A 21,879-nucleotide genomic window follows, 5' to 3' on the forward strand; every position below is an offset into this window, starting at 1 on the left:
AGCTGCTGCTCTACTGAAAATAACAATGATGTCATTTCTACCGCCTCTGATTGGCTGGGGGCGCTGGGTGGGCGGGCTTAGGTCTAATAACATGCAGGTTGCTCTGACAACTGGCCATGTCCCCGCCCCCCCGCGATGGTTTATGGGATTAGGTAATGCGAAGAGTGGAGCAATGTACTCCAGGATTACGTATTCTTTTTGAATTTTTAGTTACCCGCTCATTTATTAGTTACCCATCCCGGTTTAACGATCGGCGTTGTAAAGAAAAGAACGTCTAATAAATCGCGATTAAAATTCTAAGAAATGTTGGGTCACATGAGGTGCAATAGGCGTTAATAGCGAAATGTAATGCAGCAAAGGTGGTTGTTTTGGGTCACGCATGGATCGAACACACACTTCTCATCAATACTACATAACAACCAAAACGTTATGTGAATGGCTTTATAAAAACAATGTTTTCGAAAAATTAGAGTTCATCATTTAATAGAGTCCCATAATTTCAGTTTCAGAATGAAATTATAACTGTTTAACCACGTGTAATCAAGATTATTATTGTCTTATCACTGTATTCTTCCAGTATAACGTGGTTTCTTCTCTTGATTGCAGTTCTTAGGTAAAATAAGAGACTGAAGAACAGAGGTGTGCACTTACCAAATCACATTATTGTTGCTACTTACATTTCCTTAATAATATATTTTCACTTCCTCCATTCTCAAATCAAATTGCTTAATCTGGTTAAAGATTTCAGAAGAATCATTTCATGCACACTGGTGTGTTTCCCTCTTGATCTCGCCAACCTCCCTTAGTGTGTGACGGCCACGCATCCGTGGTGAGAGCCACTCGCCCAGGTCCTAAATGTGAAACGTTACTCTGCATCTGTGCCCGGAGGCTCCACGCAGACACACTCCGAATTGACTCCTCTCACAAATTGCATTATTCAGCATGTCCTCCTCAAGCCTGCGATAAATAAGTCAACAGCCTCAGACAGCCAGAGTGAACCACCAGCTGCCAAACCCAAACTTGAAAGGACACAACGAGCAGCTCCATTTATGTAGTATTTGGATTTCTTCCTCTCTGCTTTTTTTCAGGCTCCTTCTGTCAGCACACCTGAAAGCCCCGCTGAGCAATATTTTCCAATCAAAGCTGCTGCTCTCCAGCCACACTTCCTGTTTCTCTGTTAGCTTTCCCCCTCCACCACCCTGGCGGAGGTGCTTTTTCAGATAACAGCGTTCTTTCCTCCTCTCTGTCCAGCCCAGCTGTTTCCACTGCACGTGGTTCAACCAGCAGACAATCCTGGCAACCTCCTGTAACACCACAGTTGTTCTTGTACAGAGGTGGAACAACGCACATGCGTGGAAACGATGCTGTTATTTGAGATTTTCGTTGAACATGGACACACAAACTGAACCCCGTGAGAGCTTTCTTGCACGGCCCGTCCAGTGTTTGTTGAACACCATCTGTTTCTTCCTGTCCTGCTGCTTGGTGTGCTCCATCTCCGCAGACCTTTCCTGGTCCAAACACACCAATACACAGCTGTTGATCTCTAAGAAAACACGGCAATAAGGAAACTCAGCAGGCTGAAGTCTAGACAAAAGTTTGATGTGTCCCATGTTGCTGGGAGATTAAAAGATTTTGACATTATGTCCAGGAAAAGAGACAGACTCAATCTTTCAATGAGTTCATCAGACTATGGTTAAACACCAAGACCTAAATATTGCCTGAAAATAAATAAATAAATAAAATCTCTCTATACACACACACACACACACACACACACACACACACACACACACACACCACACACACACACACACACACACCACACACACACACACAATATTTTTAAATTTTACGTATAAATACATATGATCTCCCTCTCAATGCAGAAGCTAATACAAAAGGCCTTTGCAAAATGAATCCCTTTGGATAGCTAGTTTGACATAAAAGTCTAAAGTCTAAAGTCAGCTAGGCAAAGAGTTCTGTGCTATTTAATCTAAAATGCCTACATGGATTAAAGCATATGGTCATTAATAATAATAATCTCAGTCATACGTTTGCATTTTGGGAAACAAACACAACTTTACGGCTATCGAGAGTAACATAATGCTGTAAACAAATACATGATTGACATGTTAAGTACAACTTTATCGGGTAATTTTCAAAAACCTTCAAAAGATGCCAAGAAAGTCGGGTGTGAATGTGCGCTCTGATAAAGTCTGCGACTTCGTCCTTTTTGGCTGCTTTCGCTTTCCGTCGCAGGCATCTCCTTTAGCTCAAAGTCCGTCGAGAACAGTGTAAAAGTGATTTTTGCTGCACAAAATAAGAATTTTTATCCGTGGGGGGCTTACTTCTGAGGAAGCGCTCTCCTTACTTTATGTACCCGATCGCGTAGGTGGCGTAATTTTGTATTAAATCATGACATTTGTGTCGTTGCACTGAGGTGTTCCTGCTGCTGTAAGATCAGAAAAAACATTGGTCTTTGGTCATGGAGTTTATCTGTGTTAATAATTATTAGCTGTTTTATTTCCTCTTTCCAGATCGGTATGGGAGAAGTTTACTATGTTGGAGTGGATGTGGGCACCGCCAGCGTGAGGGCAGCCCTGGTGAGCAGATCAGGACAGCTGAAGAGCATTGCACAGGAGCCCATCAGCATATGGGAGCCACAGGCTGACCACTATGTCCAGTCCTCCACTGAGATCTGGGAGAAGTGCTGCACGGTTGTCAAGGTGAGGCCAAATCACAAGTGTAAAGATGCACAAAAACGCCACAGATCTCACAGTTTGTAAATCCCTCGCTACGTTTCTTGGGGGAAAAAACTCCCAAAACAATAAAAGTGCAGGTTTTTACATAGTCAACCTTAAAATGATCCATTGGAGAATGAAATGTACATTACATTGTAAGCACAGGTGAAAATGTTTAACATCTGCTCCATGGTTACAGTGGATGCTGTTGATTTATAACACAAATAAGACCCAGTCAATGAATCACTTAATATAACGAGTGAAATAATTTAATGTCAAAACATATTATCTTCCTGTAAATCTGACCGTACTTTGCTTTTTTGTCTGTGTTCTCTGTCCTTCAGAGGGTCGTGCGAGGTGTGGATAGGAGTCGGGTACGAGGCGTCGGCTTTGACGCTACTTGTTCGCTAGTGGTGCTGGACCAGAGTTTCCAGCCTGTGTCTGTCACTCAAGACGGTAAAAAGAAATAGAAATATTCCTATACAAGCATGATCAAGCTGTTTTCCTAAAATGTTTGGGTGATAACAGTGAGCTGTGATAGATTTTAGTTGGTATTTTGAAACCACGAAACCTTCCAGATGACGAGTATCGCATGTTTTGGTGGATTGTAATCGGAGCCTTTATTGATTCTGAGGGTAACACCCCCTGGTCTGCAGCAGGTCAAGGCTCGGGGTCGGATCCGGAGCGGTAGCCTAGGAGTTACTGGACGGAAAATCAGAATAAACGGAATAATCGGGAAAGCTGGTTCACTATTATCCACTCATATGTGTTGTGCTGATGCTCTGTGGTGGCAGGTGACAGACACAAGAACGTGGTGATGTGGATGGACCACCGTGCTGAAGGGCAGGCCGCTCGCATCACACAAACGAGCCACGGGGTCCTGAACAGGGTCGGGGGGGTCATGTCACCAGAGCTGCAGCCCCCTAAACTGCTGTGGCTCAAAGAGGTGAGAGGTGAGCGAGGTCACGGCGGCTCCACTGCTCTCTGTCTGCTTCATTTTCACTATTGATTTAGCAGCACCGGCCTGATTTGACCTCGCTCTCCAGAACAGATCCGACAGGGATTTTCCGGTGCTTTTACGACATGCATGGACATCCTCACCTCTCATTTGTTTTTCTTTTTCGTTAGAATTTGAAAGAGAGCTGCTGGAACACAGCTGCGCACTTTTTTGACCTTCCAGACTTCCTGTCTTGGAAAGCAACTGGCTCTCTGACACGGTGGGCCTTGTTTACGTTGTCCTTGGACCAAATATAGGCTTTAAAGAAAGAACAGGGTCGTCCTCTTCCGCACAGCCCGTTCACTAAATGGAACTAACTGTATCTCTGACATTGTGCTGCACTTTATAAGATCAGTCACAGTCGGCAATGTTTCACAGGTCTTTATGCACCCTGGTGTGTAAGTGGACCTACTGCCCTCCAGAGGGATGGGATCCTAGTTTTTGGATTAGCATTGGACTCGAGGATCTAGTTGAAAACAACTTTTCCAAAATAGGTAATAGGTGTATCAAGCTTGTGCAGATCTTCCAAGGTCATAGACGCGACCCCTGAAGCTCCTCACCTTGAAATAAAACCGCGTTTTCTGCGGTCCAGGCAGCGTGACGTGTCCTCCAGGGACCCCTGTGGGGGACGGCCTCACCCAGGAGGCCGCGGCAGGTCTGGGTCTGAACGTGGGAACCGCCGTCGGCGCTTCACTCATCGACGCTCATGCCGGAGGCCTCGGTAAGACACCAGAAACCCGTTTATTTTACCTGTCAAACATTTATCTGCCAACAATCTGCTCAAATAGTAACAGTGGAACAGTTTTCTTTTATTAAATCCCAAATGTAGCTATGATGAGCTCATTTTTAAACAATAAACACCGATACAGCTAAGGCAGGCTTTCGTATTAAGCTTTACTTATACTTCAATCCTGCCGAGGCTCTGTAAGTCCGACAGAAAGCGGTTTTCCGGCACGGCTCACTGTAACCACGAGTGCTGCGTTTGCCCGGAGGCAGCGGCAGAGCTCTGGTCTGATTCAGAAATCCTGAGCATCTGGTTTTGTTCTGGGAGACAAACTGCTCATGAACTCTGGTCTCTGACCCCAGGCTGTAACCTCTTCTGGGCCCACACTGTTGAACCTATCAGAGGTTAAAGCACGTCGACGTTTTAGTTGTCATGCGTGTCAGGGTGATGTGCCCCCCCCCCCATACTCATGCTGAAATGTTCACTTTTAACTCAAACCAGCTTTACAAACATTATTCCTGATTGCTTTTGACTGTCACTGCTGGGCCAGGGAGCCTTTTATCTTCCGGAAAATACAGATTATTGTGATTAATATCTGCATTTTTTTTTGGTCTTTGCAGGAGTTCTAGGGGCAGATGTGAAAGGGTTTAATCTGCCTTGTGAGGACCAGCCCATCACTGCACGCATGGCAATGATCTGTGGGACGTCTACCTGCCACATGGCTGTGAGTGGCCTGCATATGATATATAAATGTGGAATTCCATCGGCTTTCTCTTGACCTTTTCACACTTTCGTGAGACATTTTTGAGGGGAGACTGTGAGACTCGCTGTGCGCGTGTGCGTAAGCCGTGCCCATCATGCTACGCCAGTAATAAGACTTTATTAATGTCACACTTTTGTGACATTAGTCCTGGATTACTATTAAATACATTCCTCTTTTGCTCCAGATTAGCCAGCAGCCGCTCTTTGTACCAGGAGTGTGGGGTCCCTGCCTGTCTGCCATGGTACCTGGCATGTGGCTCAACGAGGGAGGCCAGAGCGCCACAGGAAGGCTGGTGTGTGTTCCAAAAGCATGCTTCTTTTCACCTCTTTCATGAAACGCTCACACGTCCCAGATTTACTTGGTTGCTCCAAGTCGAAGGGCAAAATTAGCTCACGGGCTGAACAGGCTTCTGCATAAGAAAACTTGTGATGCGTGTAGGCACTCCCACAACAATGGGTGGTCTTCTGGGGAGCTCCTCCCACCCCTGGATTAGGGCATCACTCGGCTCCTCCACGGTCCACATTGTGATGTGGCAGCTGTTGATGCCTGATGTCCCAGAGGCGCCCAGTTGTACTCAGGTCTTGGGAACTTGCAGAACTGGTCAACAGCATCGATGTTTTTGTCAGCCGAAAGCTGCTAACCCACTCCAGTCACATGAGAGGGGGTCATGTCACGCTAACGTAGGAACCCAGGCCCAATGCACCAGCATAGGATCTGAGGGTCTCATCTGGGTACCTGAGAGCACTCAGGATCCCTCTAGTTGACACACTGATCCAGAGACGTGCACTTTTGTGACCCTTTTCCGGGTTCTTTTTTGGGTTTCTGGCAGTGCTGCTCCTTGCACGCAGGCTGCAGGCAGCATTCCTCAGTCAGGGAACTGCTACTGAGTTTTGCATTTTGAATGAAACAATCTCCAGGTTCTGTGTTTACTCACTTCACAAGCCTCCTGTGATCTGTGTACTTGTGTTGCTGCCTCTCGTGTGCCAGATAGATCACATGGTGCAGAACCACCCCGCCCATAACCAAGTCCAGGCTCAAGCACAGCAGAGGTGGGTGGATTCGATCAATAATGACCTTCTTAACAAATTATTAGCACAAAGTCGATCCTGTGTGATGCTCAAGTTCACGTATGGCTCTTTATACTCTGTTAGCAGCGGTTTTATGGACATTTAAACTCACACAACAGAACAAGTTTCTACATTTCTTCCTGAATTTAAAAGGAGCTCAACTTTTCCATGTTCCATCTAGATTTCCCTTCCCGGGCGACCACACCTACAGCTACCTGAACAACCACCTGCGCTCCATGGCCGGCTCCCTCTCTGCTGTGGACCTGCTGGGTTCCAGTCTGCACGTGTGGCCCGACTTCCACGGAAACAGGTCGCCCCTGGCCGACCCCACCTTGAAGGGCATGGTGAGCCAAGATCAGCCCAAGCTTTGTTGCTTTGTGAACCTTCACATTCAGATCTTCTCTTCGGTCTAAACTCAAGCACGACAGAGCAAAAACAGACATTTCGATCATTTTCTTTCTAAAGATCCTTCTGTCGGTTTAATGTGGGCTCCACATTCTGCTTGTAGGTGACGGGATTATCGCTGTCTCAGAGTTTGGATGACTTGGCGTTGCTCTACCTGGCCACCGTACAAGCCTTGGCTGTGAGTCACTGTTTCACTCGTTACACAGCGGAAGGTGACCTCAGGCGACCTCAGACAGTCGCCGCAGTCGCTACGCTTGCCTCTCGTGACCGGATTCGTCTCCTTTCTTCTGCTCTGGATTCAGCTCGGCACTCTTCACATTCTGGAGGCGATGAGAGAGGCGGGTCACGACATCAGAACTCTCTTCTTCTGTGGCGGTTTGAGCAAAAATCCCCTGTTTGTCCAGATCCACGCCAACGCTACAGGTAGGAAATAACATGAATCGCCACCTGGTTGTTATTCATGCCAACAGAGTTAATTAAATTCATTCATTTGGTGATTATTCCTACCAAACTCTTCCCGTCGTCAGCTGTTCCAATGCTTTTCCCTCACAGGGCTGCCTGTGGTGCTGCCCGACCAGACGGAGGCTGTGTTGCTGGGCGCAGCGGTTCTGGGTGCATGCGGGTCGCAGGACTACAGCAGCATACAGGTGAATGACACAAAAAGTCCATCCTTCCTGCATTTCTTCACCTCTTACTCATCTCAGTGTTCCGAGGTGCGCTGGGAGTCGGTGGGGTTTTATTGTCCACAAAAAGACACCTGGGAGCTGTTCACCAGCAATTCCAGAAAGGTTCTGATACATGATGCGTCACCCATGCTTATACCCCCCCCCACCTGTCCATACACCAGCCACTCACATTGCATACAGAAGATTTCAGTTTTTACCCCCTGCTTCTTCATCTTGCCCAAACCTTTTGCACCTTTTAGAATCCACAACCACGATGATGTCACCCTAGCAGCTTCACCCTATGACATCATCCATGAGATCATCCTCCTGCCCACTGTTACGCCGTTAAACTACTCTTCTCAGACCCCTGCAGGCCTGTTGTCCTGTCGACACGCCACTGGACCGTCATTCTATAATTCATCTAATGCAGTATCAAAATCTGGGTCCACCTAAAATGACGGGCTTGGTGGAAAAGGAGAGACGATTAGAGAGGAGGTGGTGGCCCCAGACACCAGGAGAAGGGCTAGTACGCCAGCAGTGGTGGAGGGGGCCGGTAGAGGAACTGGAGGGCCCAAACCCTTCTGCCCAAACCTTTAGAAACAGACTCCCTGAAGGTTGCGTAAGAGCCTGAGATCTCCGACCGGGCCCAGTGTGCACACAAACAGGAACCGGTTAGGGTTTTCATGCCATTCTCTAGTCTCTCCACTTTCAGGGCACATACCTTTAGAGTAATTACTGTTTACAGGCTGAGAAACCTTCATAAAAAGTAATAATTATAAAGCCGCTTAAAAGCCAGGAGTTCACACTAATGTCGTTAATTAAGCGAAGCAAAACCTCGATGCGTGTTTGAAGAAGATCTCCCGTTCATCTGCTGCAACATATTAACTACTTTGCAGACCAAAAGTCCTCTTGCGCCATCCAATAAACCTGACCTCAAAAGCTTTTAAAGGGAGCCAAACGCGGTCCAGGTCGTCGCCGACTCGACGTCTCCATCTGCTGGTTTCAGCCACGGCCGGTTTGTCCACAACTTGTGTTCAATTTAAGGAAAACTTAAACCTCATCCTTGGGTATCTCAGCACCAGAGCTCGACACACAAGAACACGGCAAGCCCTTAAGCCAGATGTACTAAAAATAAGGCATTATTGTTGGGCCGGGGCTGCACCTGTCAGGCCATTCTCAGCGTAACATAACAGGCCGTTGTGTCTGATCCTCAGAGGTGCCTGCAGCCCACTGGCTGGATTTTCCCGGTTTTGACAGCAGAGGGGCCCCACGCTGCATTAGTCATAAACTCAGTTGCCCCCCCCCCCAAAAAAAATGGTGCTCTCACCTCGCGTTGACGCCGTAACTGGGTCAGACCGAATGTGCACGGCATGATTCATTGAGCGATGCTTCTCTCTCGCTCTCTTTGATGCAGGAGGCCATGGAGAAAATGGCTAAAGTGGGAAAAGTTGTTCATCCTGAGGGGGAACTCCAGAGGTGAGAGAAAGTCTGTCTCCTTTGTGCACCAGGGGTCGTCCTGGTGGGGTCCATGGCATGAACTGGTCTCCATTATGGCAGGGAAACCCTTCAAGGTGTTCTCAAATGGAAACCTCCGCGTGCTTCACGTTTTTTTCGCTCCCGTTTTGCGCTTTTTCCAGCTTCTATGAGAGGAAATACAAGGTGTTCCTGCGGATGCTTGCCCACCAGAGGGAGTACCAGGACCTCATGAACCCCAGATGACGTCACCAGTGGGGGACGACTGATGAGGAGAAGAACAAAGAACCCTAAATCTTGGACTGGAGTTTGAGCCGTGTAATTCACCGGAATTGAAAGAAGCCCTCTTGGCTGCTCAATGTCGGGATTATTTTATGACAAATCACAGAATACCTCATGGATAGTTGCATCTTTTAATGGGTGAAAACAGCTACAGCAGCATGAAGGGGACGGTGCACGATGGGGAATGTAGCAATTTCCCCATCAAGTATTGAAACCATCAAAAATGTTTCTAATAAACAGCTGAAAGCTAAAACTGTCTGCACTCTCCCTCACGCCACACGTGTACTCCTGTTTTTCCATTTCTTCCTGTTGACGCGTCCGCCACCCTCACGCCGAGGAATCTGTTGTTACATATTCCCTGGATCAGGGTTGATAAGCCCTCCATTGATGCTGCCGACCCATGGAGGAGGAGGGGGGGGACGCCAAATCCTCCACAGCTGAGTGAATATCCGTCCCTCATTCCCAACCGTGTTTCCAAAAGTCATTTCATTACTGCACTTTTAAAGGCTTTTATTGTCCCGCACAGGTTAAAACGGCACATTTATATTCCAAAACATTTTTAACCGGGATAAAACCATGCTTTCTTGATCGCACACATCTTTTTGTAGAAAATAGGTCAGAGAATTAAATATTTAGAGGTGTTTAATATTTAAATTTTCTGAGTAAAAGGCACACTGACTTGATTGTCTTGCTTGGATGACATCTAAAGGCTCTTGGGCGCCATCTACGATCACTGCTGGGGTGTGTAGCGCAGGTACTTCCTGCCCGAGGGCAGGTCTTTGGTGTAGATGCCTTCAGGGAACATGGCGGATGCTTCCTCCTCGGACATGCTCGGAGGAACCATGACGCAGTCTCCAGGCTGGGAGCAGACAGATGTTAGGGGGGGGGGAATCAAAGCCGGGTGCTAGTTGGGTAAAACCGAAGCCTTTCGAAGGTGGGACGTACCTTCCAGTCTGCTGGGGTGGCCACTCGCTTGCTGGCTGTGAGCTGCAGAGAGTCCACCGCTCGTAAGATCTCGTCAAAGTTGCGGCCGGTGGTGGCGGGATAGAGCAGCGACAGCTTCAGCCTTTTGTCGGGGCCAATAATGAACACCTAAACACACAGCAGGGATGGATTAGGTGCAGCTTTTAGCGGCGTGGAACTCTGCAAGGAATCCCTAAAAACCAAAGCTGGGGTTTCATTTTGGGGCACTTGCACAGCGGGCTGTGAGCGGCATGCCGTCCTTGTCCTTCTCATCGGGGTCCAGCATGCCCAGGGCCACTGCCAGCTCCCGTCTGCTGTCCGCTATGATGGGAAAGGGCAGCTCGCAGCTCTCGCTCTCGTCACAGTTGTACGCCAGGATGTCCTGGTTAGCATAGAGATGTTTTAGCCCCAATATGCTCAGTCTAATTTTACACGGATGCGCCTGCAGGTTTACAGCGCCTTTATATTTAGATGCAGCTACGTCACCTTGGTCCAGCCGCGGTGCTCCTCCACGCCGTCGATGGAGAGGGCGATCATTTTGACCTGCCGTTTGCTGAACTCGCCGCCCAGTCTCGCTGCTCGGCCCAACTCTGTGGTGCAGACAGGAGTGTAGTCTCTGGGGTGGGAGAACAGGATCCCCCACCTACAATAGAGAGAATAAGGGAGGCTGCGTCTCAGGTCAGACGGAGGTTTCATGCTGACACATTTAAAATAAAAAGGGGACAAACTCGTTATAGTTGTGGTTGAGAGTGGGCGAAGCGCTTTGAGTTTCACACAAAGCTGACAGGATGTAGCCAGCTTGTGCCGAATCAAAAATGAGGACACTCACTGAGGTCAGCAGGTTTTGTCTGGTTTTTTGATCTAAACCGACTTCTAAATGGTAATGCTCGTAAACATGGCCACAAGTTCTTCTTTTTCTTAAAGCTAGCCTCATCTACAGATGTGGTAACACTTTAACCCGAGTAAAATTCGGGTGTCTTTCACTTTCTCAACATTTTAAAATCAGAGTGAAGCTTTATGGCGGGGGCCAAGTCTGCCGGGGCAACGGCCCCGCTCCCTTCATGCTGCTGTCTGCTCCGCCCCTGCTTTTAATCAACTCTTCTTCCTGACTTTAGGCGTCTTTTAACACCGAGTAACGGTAGATCATATTATCATTCTGCGCGTCAGGCTCCGCTTTAGCGCGCTTGCTCAGACTAACAATAGCTGCCCAAAGTTCCAAAGCAGACTGCAGCTCGGTGCATCTATCTTGGCACCGGTTTCAGGAATCTTAACCAATGAACCCCCCCCCCCCAAAAAAAAACGCAACTTACGAATCGCCGAGAAATTCGTGAAACCTGATTGTGCCAGTTGTGGTTTCAGCCTCGAAGTCAGGAAACACTTGTCCGAGCAGCAGCCCCGGCATCTTCAGCGCGACCGTGAGAGGTTCTGCAGCGGCTTCAGACAGAAAAGACGCGGAAGTTTCCCTCTGAATGTGCAGATCATGTCTCCAGATATCAGCCGTCACCGTGTGCCGCTCCAATTCTGCGCCTGCGTGCTGCGTTATGATCGATTGAAGTTCTCTGAACTGCCGCGGAACGGCCAGTTCATCATGCTGTTGACTGGAAATTGAGTTTTATTGCAGTGGGTGATTTACATGTTACACGCTAATAATTGCCCTACTATTTTAAGATGCTGCAACCACGTGACCAGAGGAGTCCAGTTCTGAACCGGTGACCCCGGGACTCCAGTGTGCAGGATGAGAAGCAAACGGCCACAGCAGGATTAAAGAGTTTTGAGAGTGAAGAAGAAGAAGACCGAGTGGATTAAAAAAGGGGGACTGTGAACACTTTGACAGGAAGACATGTCCTCACCAACGTCGCGGAGGAGCAGCTGCCGTGGAGGTGGGTGCGGAACCCGCGCATCGTTATCAGACTGCAGCGTCCGTCGCCGGAGCTCCAGCTGTAGTTATTTCTCCTCCGGAGGTCAAAATGAAGAGTTTCCCGTCAGTCTCAGTCAGCCCATATTCACCATCACTCTCCGGTTTCTGTTGGCGATCGATCTGTGGCTGTCCAAGCGGCTCGGAGTGTGCGCCTGCGAGGACTCGCCGTGGGGCGGGATTCGGCCTCTGGTGCGCCTGGTGGAGTTCTCCGGCCATGTCGTCCCGTGGCTCATCGGCACCGTGTACACGCTGCTGCGCGGAGGGAGCGCAGAGGAGCAGGAGGTCATGCTGAATCTGGCACTGGGTGAGTTATGGACAAAAGTGTGACTTTCAACACCGCCGTGGTTCCAGAAAGCTGCACTGCTTTTAGATTCCAGTATTAACAGTCATCATCTTAAATCAGCAGCAGATGATTCATATAAACCGGTTTAAGGATTTAAACAGATAATTCCCAACACTTTTACGCATTTGGCGACACACGTTCTCCAAATTTATTTTATTTATTTTTAACATAACGCATTTAGGGGATTGTGTGTGTGTGTGTGTGTGTGTGTGTGTGTGTGTGTGTGTGTGTGTGTGTGTGTACAATCACAACTTAAAAGCTTAAAATCCCAAACTGCAGTTTTCACACTGTCTTGAAGATCTAAACTTCTTTAATCGGTGCCTAAGTGTTGCGCACGACTCCAGTCACCTCTTTGAACACCCCAAACACGAATGTTTGCGTTCCGTAAAAGAAACTGATGCCAAACTCCTAGAAATAAAATGAATAATACTCGGGGGAAATTCTCAAACGACGCCCGTGGAAGGGCTGGTATCCGTGTGCGCGCCCCACCGTGCCAAGGCGGCGGCGGTGGCGACGCAACAGCGATGGAAAGTTTTTTCCTCGCCACTGAGACGCGCACGCGTCGTGGCCGACGCTTTATTTGCACGTGCAGATTATGTGCGATGACAGACGGTCGCTCCGATCCACCGGATCGTTCCGGCCCGGAATAGCTGAGCTATTCCTGTCCAATAGGTTGTGGAAATGCTGAGGACGCATTGTAATAAAAACGGATTCCTGGTTCCGATCGGAGGCAATAGGAGGTGTGAACACCCTCTGAAGGTTGCCAGATGTTTTATTTTAAGGTTTTCCAATGAGTTCTTATCGATCGTGACCTTTCTCGGTGTTGTAAATTCTGAGTTCGAGCTGCTCCTGTGATCAACTGCAACCGCCTCTGTTTCCCTCTCACAGCTCTGCTGCTGGACCTGCTCTTGGTCAGAGTCGTGAAGACCGCGGTCAAACGCCGCAGACCTGCTCAGAACCGCTCCGACATCTTCTCCACCTTCTTCGTGGAGCGTTACTCCTTCCCCTCGGGCCACGCCACGCGGGCGGCGCTTTGCGCCCGGTTCCTCCTGGCCCGGCTGGTGGACACGGCCTCCATGAGGGTCCTGGTGGTGGGCTGGGCCTCTCTGGTGAGCCTCTCCCGGCTGCTGCTGGCCAGGCAGTATGTGACTGATGTGGGCTTTGGTCTGGTCATGGGTTACTGCCAGTACAGCCTCGTGGAAAGGTTATGGGTGACCCGGGACTGCCTGCAGGACCTGCTGCTGCTGCGACTGAGCGAGAGACTCAACAGGGCGTACAGTGGACTCTGGATGGCCGATTTTAAACACTGACTGTTGGAAGCGTGGGTGGGGAATATTTGTTGAGTGTGTGTGCCATTTTGAAATTCCCTGCTGCTCCAAGAGGCGACGCTCCCTTCACTTTTCCTTTATCTTTACTTGTTCTACGTTATTATTTGGGAATCCATTGAACTGGGTGGCTCAGACGGTCCCATGCAGCTTGTTTGGAAACTAATATTAATGCATGAGCACCAACTTACGAACCAAAACTGATTTTAACAGGAGAATAAACAACAGTTCTATCCATTATCTGTGCATCACATTGGTGGCGGACGATGGAACGTTCAAGCAGGATGATGCTGCCACACAGTTATCTGGGAAAAGCAGCTTTTGTGCAAGTATGTGGTGGTGCAAAGTCCACTGTGGCTTTCTGATGACCTGCCTTTAATGTATTTGTGTGACACTGGTGGGGGGGGGGGTCAGATCCCACTCACCCAAGTTTCCATCAGCTGCTGCTGCTGAGTCTCCTGACTGTCATTATAATACTTCCCATCTCCTGTTACAATGTCATTAAACTATGCTGCTGGCCACCGTGAACAGTCTAAGCTGATCCATGCAGTGAAGACCTGGATGTATTTTTTACCTTTAAAGCGATAAACCAAAAAGCAAGCGAGCCCTTTTAATTTGAGTGACTGGGGCGGTAGGGGCGTTACAGGGTGGCTTCTTTGTTTTGGTCCTAGAAAATAATCTTGTGATGAGTTGAGTCTTCTCAAACTCTCACCTGATATTAAAAGGATGAGCTTTTTCACCCTGAAAGCGCCAACAGATTGGATGGACGCACGGTGCAGGTGTTATCGGGCACCACTAGAGGGCGCCGCGCAACCAGCCACCAGTTTAAACGTGGAGGTTTTACTGGTTTTATTTGAAGGAGTCGGGAACACAATTATAGATTTATGAAGCAGCAACAAGAACGGAAGGACAACAAAGTCTATCAAATGATTTGTGTTGTGTAACTACAGACGTTGGGACTTTTTCCATGATGTGGAGTGTTTACATATATAATGATGCTTAGTCCTAATTGGGGAGGAAACCAGAGGTCATAGAGAGACACAATAGGGAAAGTGTTGTCACTTTTATTTGTTATTATTAATGATGTGCAGAAACCAGAAAGCATGTAGTAATAAAAAGGTTTTATTGAGAGTTTAAATAAAAAGAAAATGTACTGAGTTTTTTTATTTTTTTTAAACTGATTCAAATCACTGAAATCAACACAGACTCCATCTGTTAATGGGTTTATAATACATCTTTTCTGCAAGCATAATGTATCTTATTTACAACAGCGATCAAGAAAAAAACCTTTAATGATACATAAGAGGCAACTACAGTGAATCACAACGTGTATTTTATGTTCTCGTTCAGTTCAGTCTTATACGCCGAGCGTTTAGCTGCTTCTGTGGGCGGCGCTGCCCAGCGTGACGTCATAGGTGACCATGTGGAAGTTGTCCCAGGCGTACAGCTTCCTCTCGGCGTGGTTGTAGTCCACCATGCTGTTGTAATGGTACTTGTTCTTAAAGGGCACAGAAATGGCCCGCCCCAGCCTGGACGCCGTGTCGAACATGTAGTTGATGGTGGTGTTGGCTGCGGTGTAGCTGGCGACCGTGTACAGGCGTCCACATATCATGAACGCGTTGGCCACGGTGCTCTTCCGGATTTTGGTGTCCCAGGTCTTCTTCACCTCCAGGCTCTCGGGGTCCAGCTGCGAGATCACGATGGCGCCCCGCGCTTTGCTGGTGCTGTAAATGACCCACAGACCCTGTTCGTCCACGGCCAGGTCGATGTCGGTGTAGCCACCCCAGGAGTAGGGGTGCTGCCCGTGGAAACCGGCGTGGGGCAGGTCCAGACGGGCCGCCAGGCTCTCAGAGGCCAGGTCGTAACGTATCAGGGTGCGGCTGCGCTTGCGCTGGTAGTAGAGGGAGCCGCGGTAAACGGTGGCCCCCGTGCTCTCTAAGGGCTCGGGCAGGACCAGGACCTTCATGGGGAAGCCCTGGGCGAACTGATCCAAGTCTTTATATGCGAACAGCTGGAGGACTTCCTTCCCCACGGCGTCGACCCGCCACACGGTCTCGTTAGAGTACGGAGAGCTCCGGGGCTCTGGATCCTTCAGCCACACTCCGTACTTGCCTGTGATGCTGTCAGCCTTCTGGTGCATCACAGGATCCCCCACCGACACCAGTTCTCCGCAGCCTGGACCGAGACAAGAGATTCAAACTCGCGTCTTTACGCGTTGATCGGATGCCCCGGTTTGAATAAAAGCCCAACTTTACCGGTAAAGGTCTGATTTCCATCGGGAAGGAGATGGGAGGCTGGAACCTCCGTCACTTCAGCCTTCATTTCCTGGTAGGCGCCATTTCCAGAATTATATTCAGGGTCTAGGAAAATCCAAAATGACACAACAATTCTAAAAACAAAGGTTACAGAGGAGGATAGCTTCACTTCAACGCTACTCATTGATCGCATCCACCCAAAGTTAAGTGCTGTATCAAGTTCCCAGGGAAGGCAGCAGGTCCTCTCCAGAACCTGGCCCTCTTTTCCTGCTCCTGGATCGCACGCTTATAAACCGACAGGCATGAGCGCCAAAGCCGTAAAGAAAGATTCTGCGTTGTAAATTCCAACCTGCTGCCTCAACCCTGGAGGGCTCACTGACACCCGGCCTGCTGACCTGCACGGACCCCCCCTCCTTCCTTTTTAAGCTTTTTTTAGTTTTTAAATCCTCAAATCTAGAATGATATTTTCCTCCTAACATGTAGCTTCTCAGTGATGCACGTACCTCTGGCCGGCCTGTCTTGGAGCTGACTTCCCCCTGAGGTGTGCGTCTGAGGACAGGGCTTCCGCCTGAGGCTCTCCGCTTCCCTCACCTGCTCGTCCAGCCTCCTCTGCAGCTCCAGCACTTGCACGTTCAGACCCTCCTTCTCCTGCTCCAGCTGGTTCCTCTCCAGCGTGACCTGGGTGTACGCCTCCTGCAGGACCTCCTCGCCAGTGGCCTCCGCCGCGGCGCCGGAGCTCCCTTCCACTCCCGCCAACAGCCGGCCGACCAGGGCTTCCAGCAGAGTGAGCCTGGAGAGGACTCCATCCAGCTCCACTTTCACGCCGCCTCCAGAGCAGCTGGCCTCCACCGGGCCGCTCACGGTGAAGGTGTACTGGCATTGGCCAGCCTGGTCGCCGGGGCGACGGGGAGAGGGTCTCTGCTGCTCGCTCTGAGACAAACAGGACAGGCACAGGATCAACACCTGGATCCACATTCTGCAGGTGGAGTCAGGTTTGGAAGAAAGATGCAGCTGTTTGTGGGAGATAGCGAAGGTAGCGAAGGTAGCGTCTCTGCTCGGCTCTCTGGGGCTGGCTGGCTGTCCCTGGTCAGCGGAGGTCACCGTCTGCATCCCAGCAATGTCGAGAGTAGGATATTTATACAGTTTAACTGCTGCGGGAGTGGGAGGGGATGAGGAGGGAGATAGCCGGGGGCTGTGCTGCGCGAGCAACAGCGCCACATGTTTTTGCAAAGCAGGCTGAAAGTGACAAATCGCTGTGGAAAATTACACAATTTGATGTTTGTTTCAGGGCTTTTTTTTGGGGCGAATTCTTTCATTGGGTCGCAGCGGTGGGTGCGTGTCCACGGGTTGTTTTGACTGGGCCGCCTCCCTTTATGTGTCTACCTGCAGCGCTGTTTACTTCCTCCGTCACTATTAAAGCAGGTGATTAACCGTAAATGCTGGGTGTGGGGTGCAATTTGGATGCCAGCCTTGGACCAGTCGAGCTACAAGAACATTCTGGTTCCCCTCCGAGCAGCTGAGAGCCCACTGCAGGACAGGAAGTCTGACACAGGAGCGGGATGGGGGGGGCAAATCTTTACCCATTTGATGACTGCAGTGTTTACTTTCTCTACATTTGCGTGCACGTGAGGGTGTGTGGGATTCATCTATGGATCCCCTGACGCAGTGACTCAGCATGAGTCCGACCAGGAACGGTGACTAACGGAGGAATGCACGCTTACACGGCAGCATAGCTGCCACCGTCGAAATACCCAGGTTTGCTCCATCCAGGGGGGGCCTGTTGTCTGCGGTTTGGTGGTGACAGGATGTAGAGTCGGGTTTTGTTTTCGGAACGCTTCATTTTTACAGGATGAAAATGAGCTGGAGGGTGCAAATCTTTCAAAAAGCCACCAGGCTTCGGGCAAAACCGACGGTTCTGGGCTGCAAATCAAATCACCGGCGGACGTTTTGTGATTCGTGCCGGTGCGTTCAAAAGCCCCATCCTGGAGGTGTTTTATTTTTATTTGACTGGGCTCTCCGCTGTCCATAAATCTGTTTTAGTCTGAAAAGTCGTCCCGCAGACTCACCTGCGAGCCAGCTGTCTCCACGTGACGTGCCAGGCCTCCTCACGTGGAGACAGCGAACGCATCGCCGCCAACAGCTGCAGACGCTGCCTCGGCGGGTAGGAAGGCTGCACGGGTCGACCTTTTACCACTTCCTCTAACGAGGACTACCGGGCCAGTCCGCCCAGTACGGCAACTTTAATGCACATCTGTGTTTACTCGCGCAGGATGGAGCTGCTGCCCAGTTAGCTTGAAGCTTTTACAGCTCGTGGAAACTATTCTACAATATATATATTTTTTACCACCAATGTGTGTTCTTATGTAACGTTACGACAACCCAGAGACGAGAACGACCTCTTCCAGTTTAATTTCCTTTTCCTGCCTTATCACGTGCACGGCGTGAAGGCACGCAGCCATCACGGCAGGAATTACAGATTTGTTTAAAGTCTATGTTCTAAAGTTTGGACAGCTAGTCGTAACTGATTTTACATTTATGTAATTTCTCTTTTAATCAACATGGAAATATTAATCACAGGCCAATTACAGTTAAATCACATTAGTCTTTAATAAGAAGGATTCCCCTCAAATGGGAAGATCAGTAATATAAAAACAAGGGGCGAAACCTTGATGTCGCTGTTATTCCAGCCGCTTTGGCAGTTATTCCAAAGTGAAGCCCATCGGAGGTGCGGAGTTCTCGGCTGTGGAGAATTTCCACTATTTAATATGCAACAGGGACTTTTAGGGCTGCTTTTCTTTCAATGGGAATCGCATGAGGTTACGCAACAGGAACTAAGGAGGCCTGCTGGGGACATCAGAGGCGGCGATGAGAGCAGCGGACGAGCGGGGCAGCGCGTCTTCCGAGGGGGAAGCTTGTTGTTTTGGCCGCGGCTTTTACGGGCTGGTCGGTGATTTCAGGGCTTTTATGGAGACGTTTGGCTGGAACCAGCGGCCGCTGCTCTCACCAGACTCAATTAGACGGTGAAATCAGGGCTTCCCGGAGGCCGCTGCAGGGTGGGTGCGAACTTTCTTTGGCCCGGCAGACGCACATTTTACAGGTGTTGGATGTTGCGTAAGGCGCGTGTACATGGTTGCCACATGACTTGTTGACGGGCAGCGATGGAACATTACAACATAAGTGTTGAGTCATGGCCGGGATGGGTTGGATCAGCTATTAGTTCTAAAAGTCTGGCAGGTTTAGCCATCAACATGGAAACTCTACGCCAGAAAATGAAAGCTGCAGTGATTTTTAGGTTTAAAAGTACCTTTTTGGGTACAGCCTGTCCCAGTGCTGATGCAGCTGGTTAAATTCAAACACTGAAGGTTCTCCAACCGTGCGGGTCAGAGGGGATCAAACGTACCTGTGAGCGACAGAATGAAGACGTTTGTGTGATTTATAGCGCGGCGTCGACGGCGAAGCACGATAATGAGACGCTGCTCGGTAAATGGGCCTGAGTCAGGTGTTTCTGGGAACGGCATTAAAAGTGGCCCGCTGTCTGCTGCGAGGGTATAATCACCGAGATCGCACGCCAGCGCGCACGCCAGCGCGGCCTCGCGGCAGCACGGTGGGTGTTGTCTGCTCTCGGACAGGTGTGCGACCGGAGGGTCTCATTACTGATGCAGACATGGCACCACAGGCCCCGGGGGAATCTGAAGCCACGGATGCGACGCGGTCCTGCTGTTGTTTGCTTCCCTTCCTCTGAGGCGTCGGCGCCTCCAGACAGCGAGCGGGCAGATCGACCGGCTAGACTTTGTCCTCCGGCAGCTTGAACTCAGTTTCCCCAGAGTTTGATGCGAAGTCGCGTTACCGGAAAAACAGACCTGATGGTCGTAACAGAGCAGGCGAATGAATCAGACTCATCCGCAGGCATTTCCTCCACGCCGATAAATCCAAGACAATGTTGAAAGACAAGAACGGGCGCGCTCATGCTAGCTGCACGCTAGCATATACAGCCTTCTTCTACAGATGAGTGAGACCTCAAATGAAAGCCATCACTCTCTTTTTTTTAGCTGAAATATCACAAATGACCTCTGACCTCCCTTAACTCTCGTCAGTCCAAGATGGCAGCTAACGTTTACTGATTAGCATCAGCTGATCGTCTCGAAGATCACCAGTCAACCGTTGGGATAAGAGTGAATTATGTCCTTGAGTACGGATGGGAATCACCCACGGAGAACAGACCGGTCTCCCTCTTTTGTGACATTACCTCATCTAAACACACAGTGTAAAACTGAAGGAATTCCTGCCTTTATAATCCCAGTAATATCTCTGAGTGTAAGTATGGGTTTACTCAGATTCCACCGCTTCTAATACGCACATTTAACAGAAAATTCCTCCTTTTCTACAACATTTCTGTGTACATGCGTGTGTGCGTGTGTGTTACGTCTGCCCCCTTTAAAGGTGCGTTACGTAATGGAGGCATTCTTATTGATGACAGTTTAACAGGGGGGCCCTGGCCCTGAAAGACAAACCAGCCAAATAAAATGCTAAAAAGAAGGAAACCTGAGCAAATGTGAGTCTGCTCAGGACCAGTGATGCCATAAAAACAGGCCCAACTGAAAGCACTAAACCTGTTTTCCTCTTGAAACAACAATAGGTGGTTTATTCCTCTGCCGTCCTCCTCACAGGTCTGGTCATCTCGTTTTAGTACCAACTGAGTGACAGTCAACTAAATTCTTTCCACACGTGCGTTTAGATTTAAGACCAGATCCGTTTTTATAGTCCGATGAAGGTTCCGCTTTGTAGAAGGGAAAATAATGACGCAGCTTCTGACAGCACATCGTGTTCTGGCACCTCTGGACAGAACGGGCGAAGGTCACTCGGTTGGCAAGGGCGGCATCTTGACTGTCCAAACCCAGGGTTGCTATGAATCATGGGTAACTGAGTCCTCTGGGCCAATGGCTAAAGAGAGCAACATGGCAGCTCTCCCTGTCCTTGCCTTGACCCCAAAAGAAAAACCTGTTTTCCACTGGCATTCCAGCACGTGCACACACATGCACAGATGCACTCACGCACAAATTGTCCTGACAAACACAACATTTGCAATCATATATTGCAGATATGTGATCATTATAAAATTCTGCCTATTCAAGACTCTCTGAGTTTTTTTACTGAACAGTTTAGTTTGAATATGAACCAGAAGAAAATTTTGTATAGTTATGACCACAAAAACATGTATTTTCTATGTGTTTTCCTCATATATCCTCTCACAGATGCACATTTACTGATGAAGGAATTGCTTTGTTGTAGTTTAGCAAGTATAAAACAATATATGGCAAAACAGCTACAGTATAAGTTTGGTGTATAGTGCATTTTTATTTTAATCTTGATTAAATGTTTAGTAATTGTTTGCCTATATGGTGAAGTTTTGGGAATTTTAACAGAATTGCTGAAACTGTGAATGGTTTTATTGGGCCTTTCTGCCGTTAAACGGTTCTAGAGCAAACAACCCTGTGACGTGAATACTTGCTGGCAGTCTTCATTAAAAACTGGAAGCTGAGATGTTTCCCCCTGAGATGTGCAGGCGAGGGGCGACTTTAGAATGTTTCCCCCTTTAAACCACTTTAACTACTGACCTAATAAAGACATTTCAGGAATTCCTTGAGGACACTGATCAACCTTGAGGCCCCAAATCAGGGGCTTCACGAGGTGGCTGCCGAGGTCCACAAAAGCGTACCGTCCTTAAAACTGAAAACCAGGACCCAGGATACCTCAGGAAAGCAGATCCTTGGGAGGGCATGAAAGGTATGCACCCTAGCTCGCACCTTCCTCCATCAGAGGACTCCAGACAGGGTCGCCGGGGCTGCTGGCACCTCACTGCACTGGCAAATATCATCACAGTATCTTTAGTGAGGTCGAGTCTCGATTCAAGTAAAGGGGAAAGCTGCGTGGATGTTTCACTGCTGCCATCTAGCGGTC

The 21,879-nt window shown here is 49.0% G+C and overlaps 4 protein-coding genes across 10 annotated transcripts; 2 read left to right on the forward strand and 2 right to left on the reverse strand.

Moving 5' to 3' along the window:
- The first annotated feature begins 40 nt into the window (after nucleotides 1-40).
- On the forward strand, nucleotides 41-11,888 carry fggy (FGGY carbohydrate kinase domain containing). Of its 7 annotated transcripts, XM_057056930.1 has the most exons (16): nucleotides 1,866-2,454; nucleotides 2,538-2,726; nucleotides 3,086-3,197; nucleotides 3,536-3,687; nucleotides 3,870-3,958; nucleotides 4,117-4,232; nucleotides 4,331-4,459; nucleotides 5,083-5,186; nucleotides 5,410-5,517; nucleotides 6,213-6,274; nucleotides 6,474-6,636; nucleotides 6,801-6,875; nucleotides 7,000-7,120; nucleotides 7,250-7,344; nucleotides 8,777-8,838; nucleotides 9,000-9,370. In XM_057056930.1, exons 2-16 carry the CDS (start codon nucleotides 2,544-2,546, stop codon nucleotides 9,079-9,081), a joined length of 1,653 nt encoding a protein of 550 aa, XP_056912910.1. In that variant the 5' UTR covers nucleotides 1,866-2,454; nucleotides 2,538-2,543; the 3' UTR covers nucleotides 9,082-9,370. The 7 variants fall into 7 exon arrangements, with proteins under 7 accessions (XP_056912907.1, XP_056912912.1, XP_056912911.1 ...); XM_057056927.1 differs by lacking the exon at nucleotides 1,866-2,454 and adding an exon at nucleotides 41-1,334 and having other exon boundaries at nucleotides 6,801-7,120; XM_057056932.1 differs by having other exon boundaries at nucleotides 1,857-2,454; nucleotides 6,495-6,636; nucleotides 6,801-7,120.
- LOC130538938 (peroxiredoxin-6-like) lies at nucleotides 9,235-11,713 on the reverse strand. The gene is made up of 5 exons (XM_057056993.1): nucleotides 11,391-11,713; nucleotides 10,567-10,723; nucleotides 10,313-10,462; nucleotides 10,063-10,209; nucleotides 9,235-9,976 (listed from the first exon to the last, which is right to left on the reverse strand). Exons 1-5 carry the CDS (start codon nucleotides 11,480-11,482, stop codon nucleotides 9,848-9,850), a joined length of 675 nt encoding a protein of 224 aa, XP_056912973.1. The 5' UTR covers nucleotides 11,483-11,713; the 3' UTR covers nucleotides 9,235-9,847.
- Nucleotides 11,889-11,920: 32 nt separating the features above from the next.
- LOC130538937 (polyisoprenoid diphosphate/phosphate phosphohydrolase PLPP6-like) lies at nucleotides 11,921-14,823 on the forward strand. Its single transcript, XM_057056991.1, has 2 exons — nucleotides 11,921-12,302; nucleotides 13,230-14,823. Exons 1-2 carry the CDS (start codon nucleotides 11,921-11,923, stop codon nucleotides 13,649-13,651), a joined length of 804 nt encoding a protein of 267 aa, XP_056912971.1. The 3' UTR covers nucleotides 13,652-14,823.
- LOC130538914 (myocilin-like) lies at nucleotides 14,773-17,046 on the reverse strand. The gene is made up of 3 exons (XM_057056947.1): nucleotides 16,425-17,046; nucleotides 15,922-16,026; nucleotides 14,773-15,841 (listed from the first exon to the last, which is right to left on the reverse strand). The coding sequence occupies exons 1-3, from the start codon at nucleotides 17,029-17,031 to the stop codon at nucleotides 15,039-15,041; spliced, it is 1,515 nt and encodes a 504-aa protein (XP_056912927.1). The 5' UTR covers nucleotides 17,032-17,046; the 3' UTR covers nucleotides 14,773-15,038.
- Between the last annotated feature and the right edge of the window lie 4,833 nt (nucleotides 17,047-21,879).

This window comes from Takifugu flavidus, chromosome 15, assembly GCF_003711565.1.
Source record: "Takifugu flavidus isolate HTHZ2018 chromosome 15, ASM371156v2, whole genome shotgun sequence".
Lineage (NCBI taxonomy): Eukaryota > Metazoa > Chordata > Actinopteri > Tetraodontiformes > Tetraodontidae > Takifugu > Takifugu flavidus.

Bases quoted from the DNA above. Each gene is read 5' to 3' on its own strand.
- fggy (XM_057056927.1), top strand. From the start codon at position 2,544: ATGGGAGAAGTTTACTATGTTGGAGTGGATGTGGGCACCGCCAGCGTG. The intron at 6,637-6,800 runs GTGAGCCAAGAT...TTCTGCTTGTAG, and splicing joins ACCCCACCTTGAAGGGCATG to GTGACGGGATTATCGCTGTC. The intron at 7,345-8,776 runs GTGAATGACACA...TCTTTGATGCAG, and splicing joins AGGACTACAGCAGCATACAG to GAGGCCATGGAGAAAATGGC.
- LOC130538938 (XM_057056993.1), bottom strand. From the start codon at position 11,482: ATGCCGGGGCTGCTGCTCGGACAAGTGTTTCCTGACTTCGAGGCTGAA. The intron at 10,463-10,566 runs GTGACGTAGCTG...TATGCTAACCAG, and splicing joins AGCACCGCGGCTGGACCAAG to GACATCCTGGCGTACAACTG. The intron at 10,210-10,312 runs GCAAGTGCCCCA...CTGTGTGTTTAG, and splicing joins TGCCGCTCACAGCCCGCTGT to GTGTTCATTATTGGCCCCGA.
- LOC130538937 (XM_057056991.1), top strand. From the start codon at position 11,921: ATGTCCTCACCAACGTCGCGGAGGAGCAGCTGCCGTGGAGGTGGGTGC. The intron at 12,303-13,229 runs GTGAGTTATGGA...TCCCTCTCACAG, and splicing joins CATGCTGAATCTGGCACTGG to CTCTGCTGCTGGACCTGCTC.
- LOC130538914 (XM_057056947.1), bottom strand. From the start codon at position 17,031: ATGCAGACGGTGACCTCCGCTGACCAGGGACAGCCAGCCAGCCCCAGA. The intron at 16,027-16,424 runs GTACGTGCATCA...GGATTTTCCTAG, and splicing joins CCAAGACAGGCCGGCCAGAG to ACCCTGAATATAATTCTGGA. The intron at 15,842-15,921 runs GTAAAGTTGGGC...GTCTCGGTCCAG, and splicing joins TGGAAATCAGACCTTTACCG to GCTGCGGAGAACTGGTGTCG.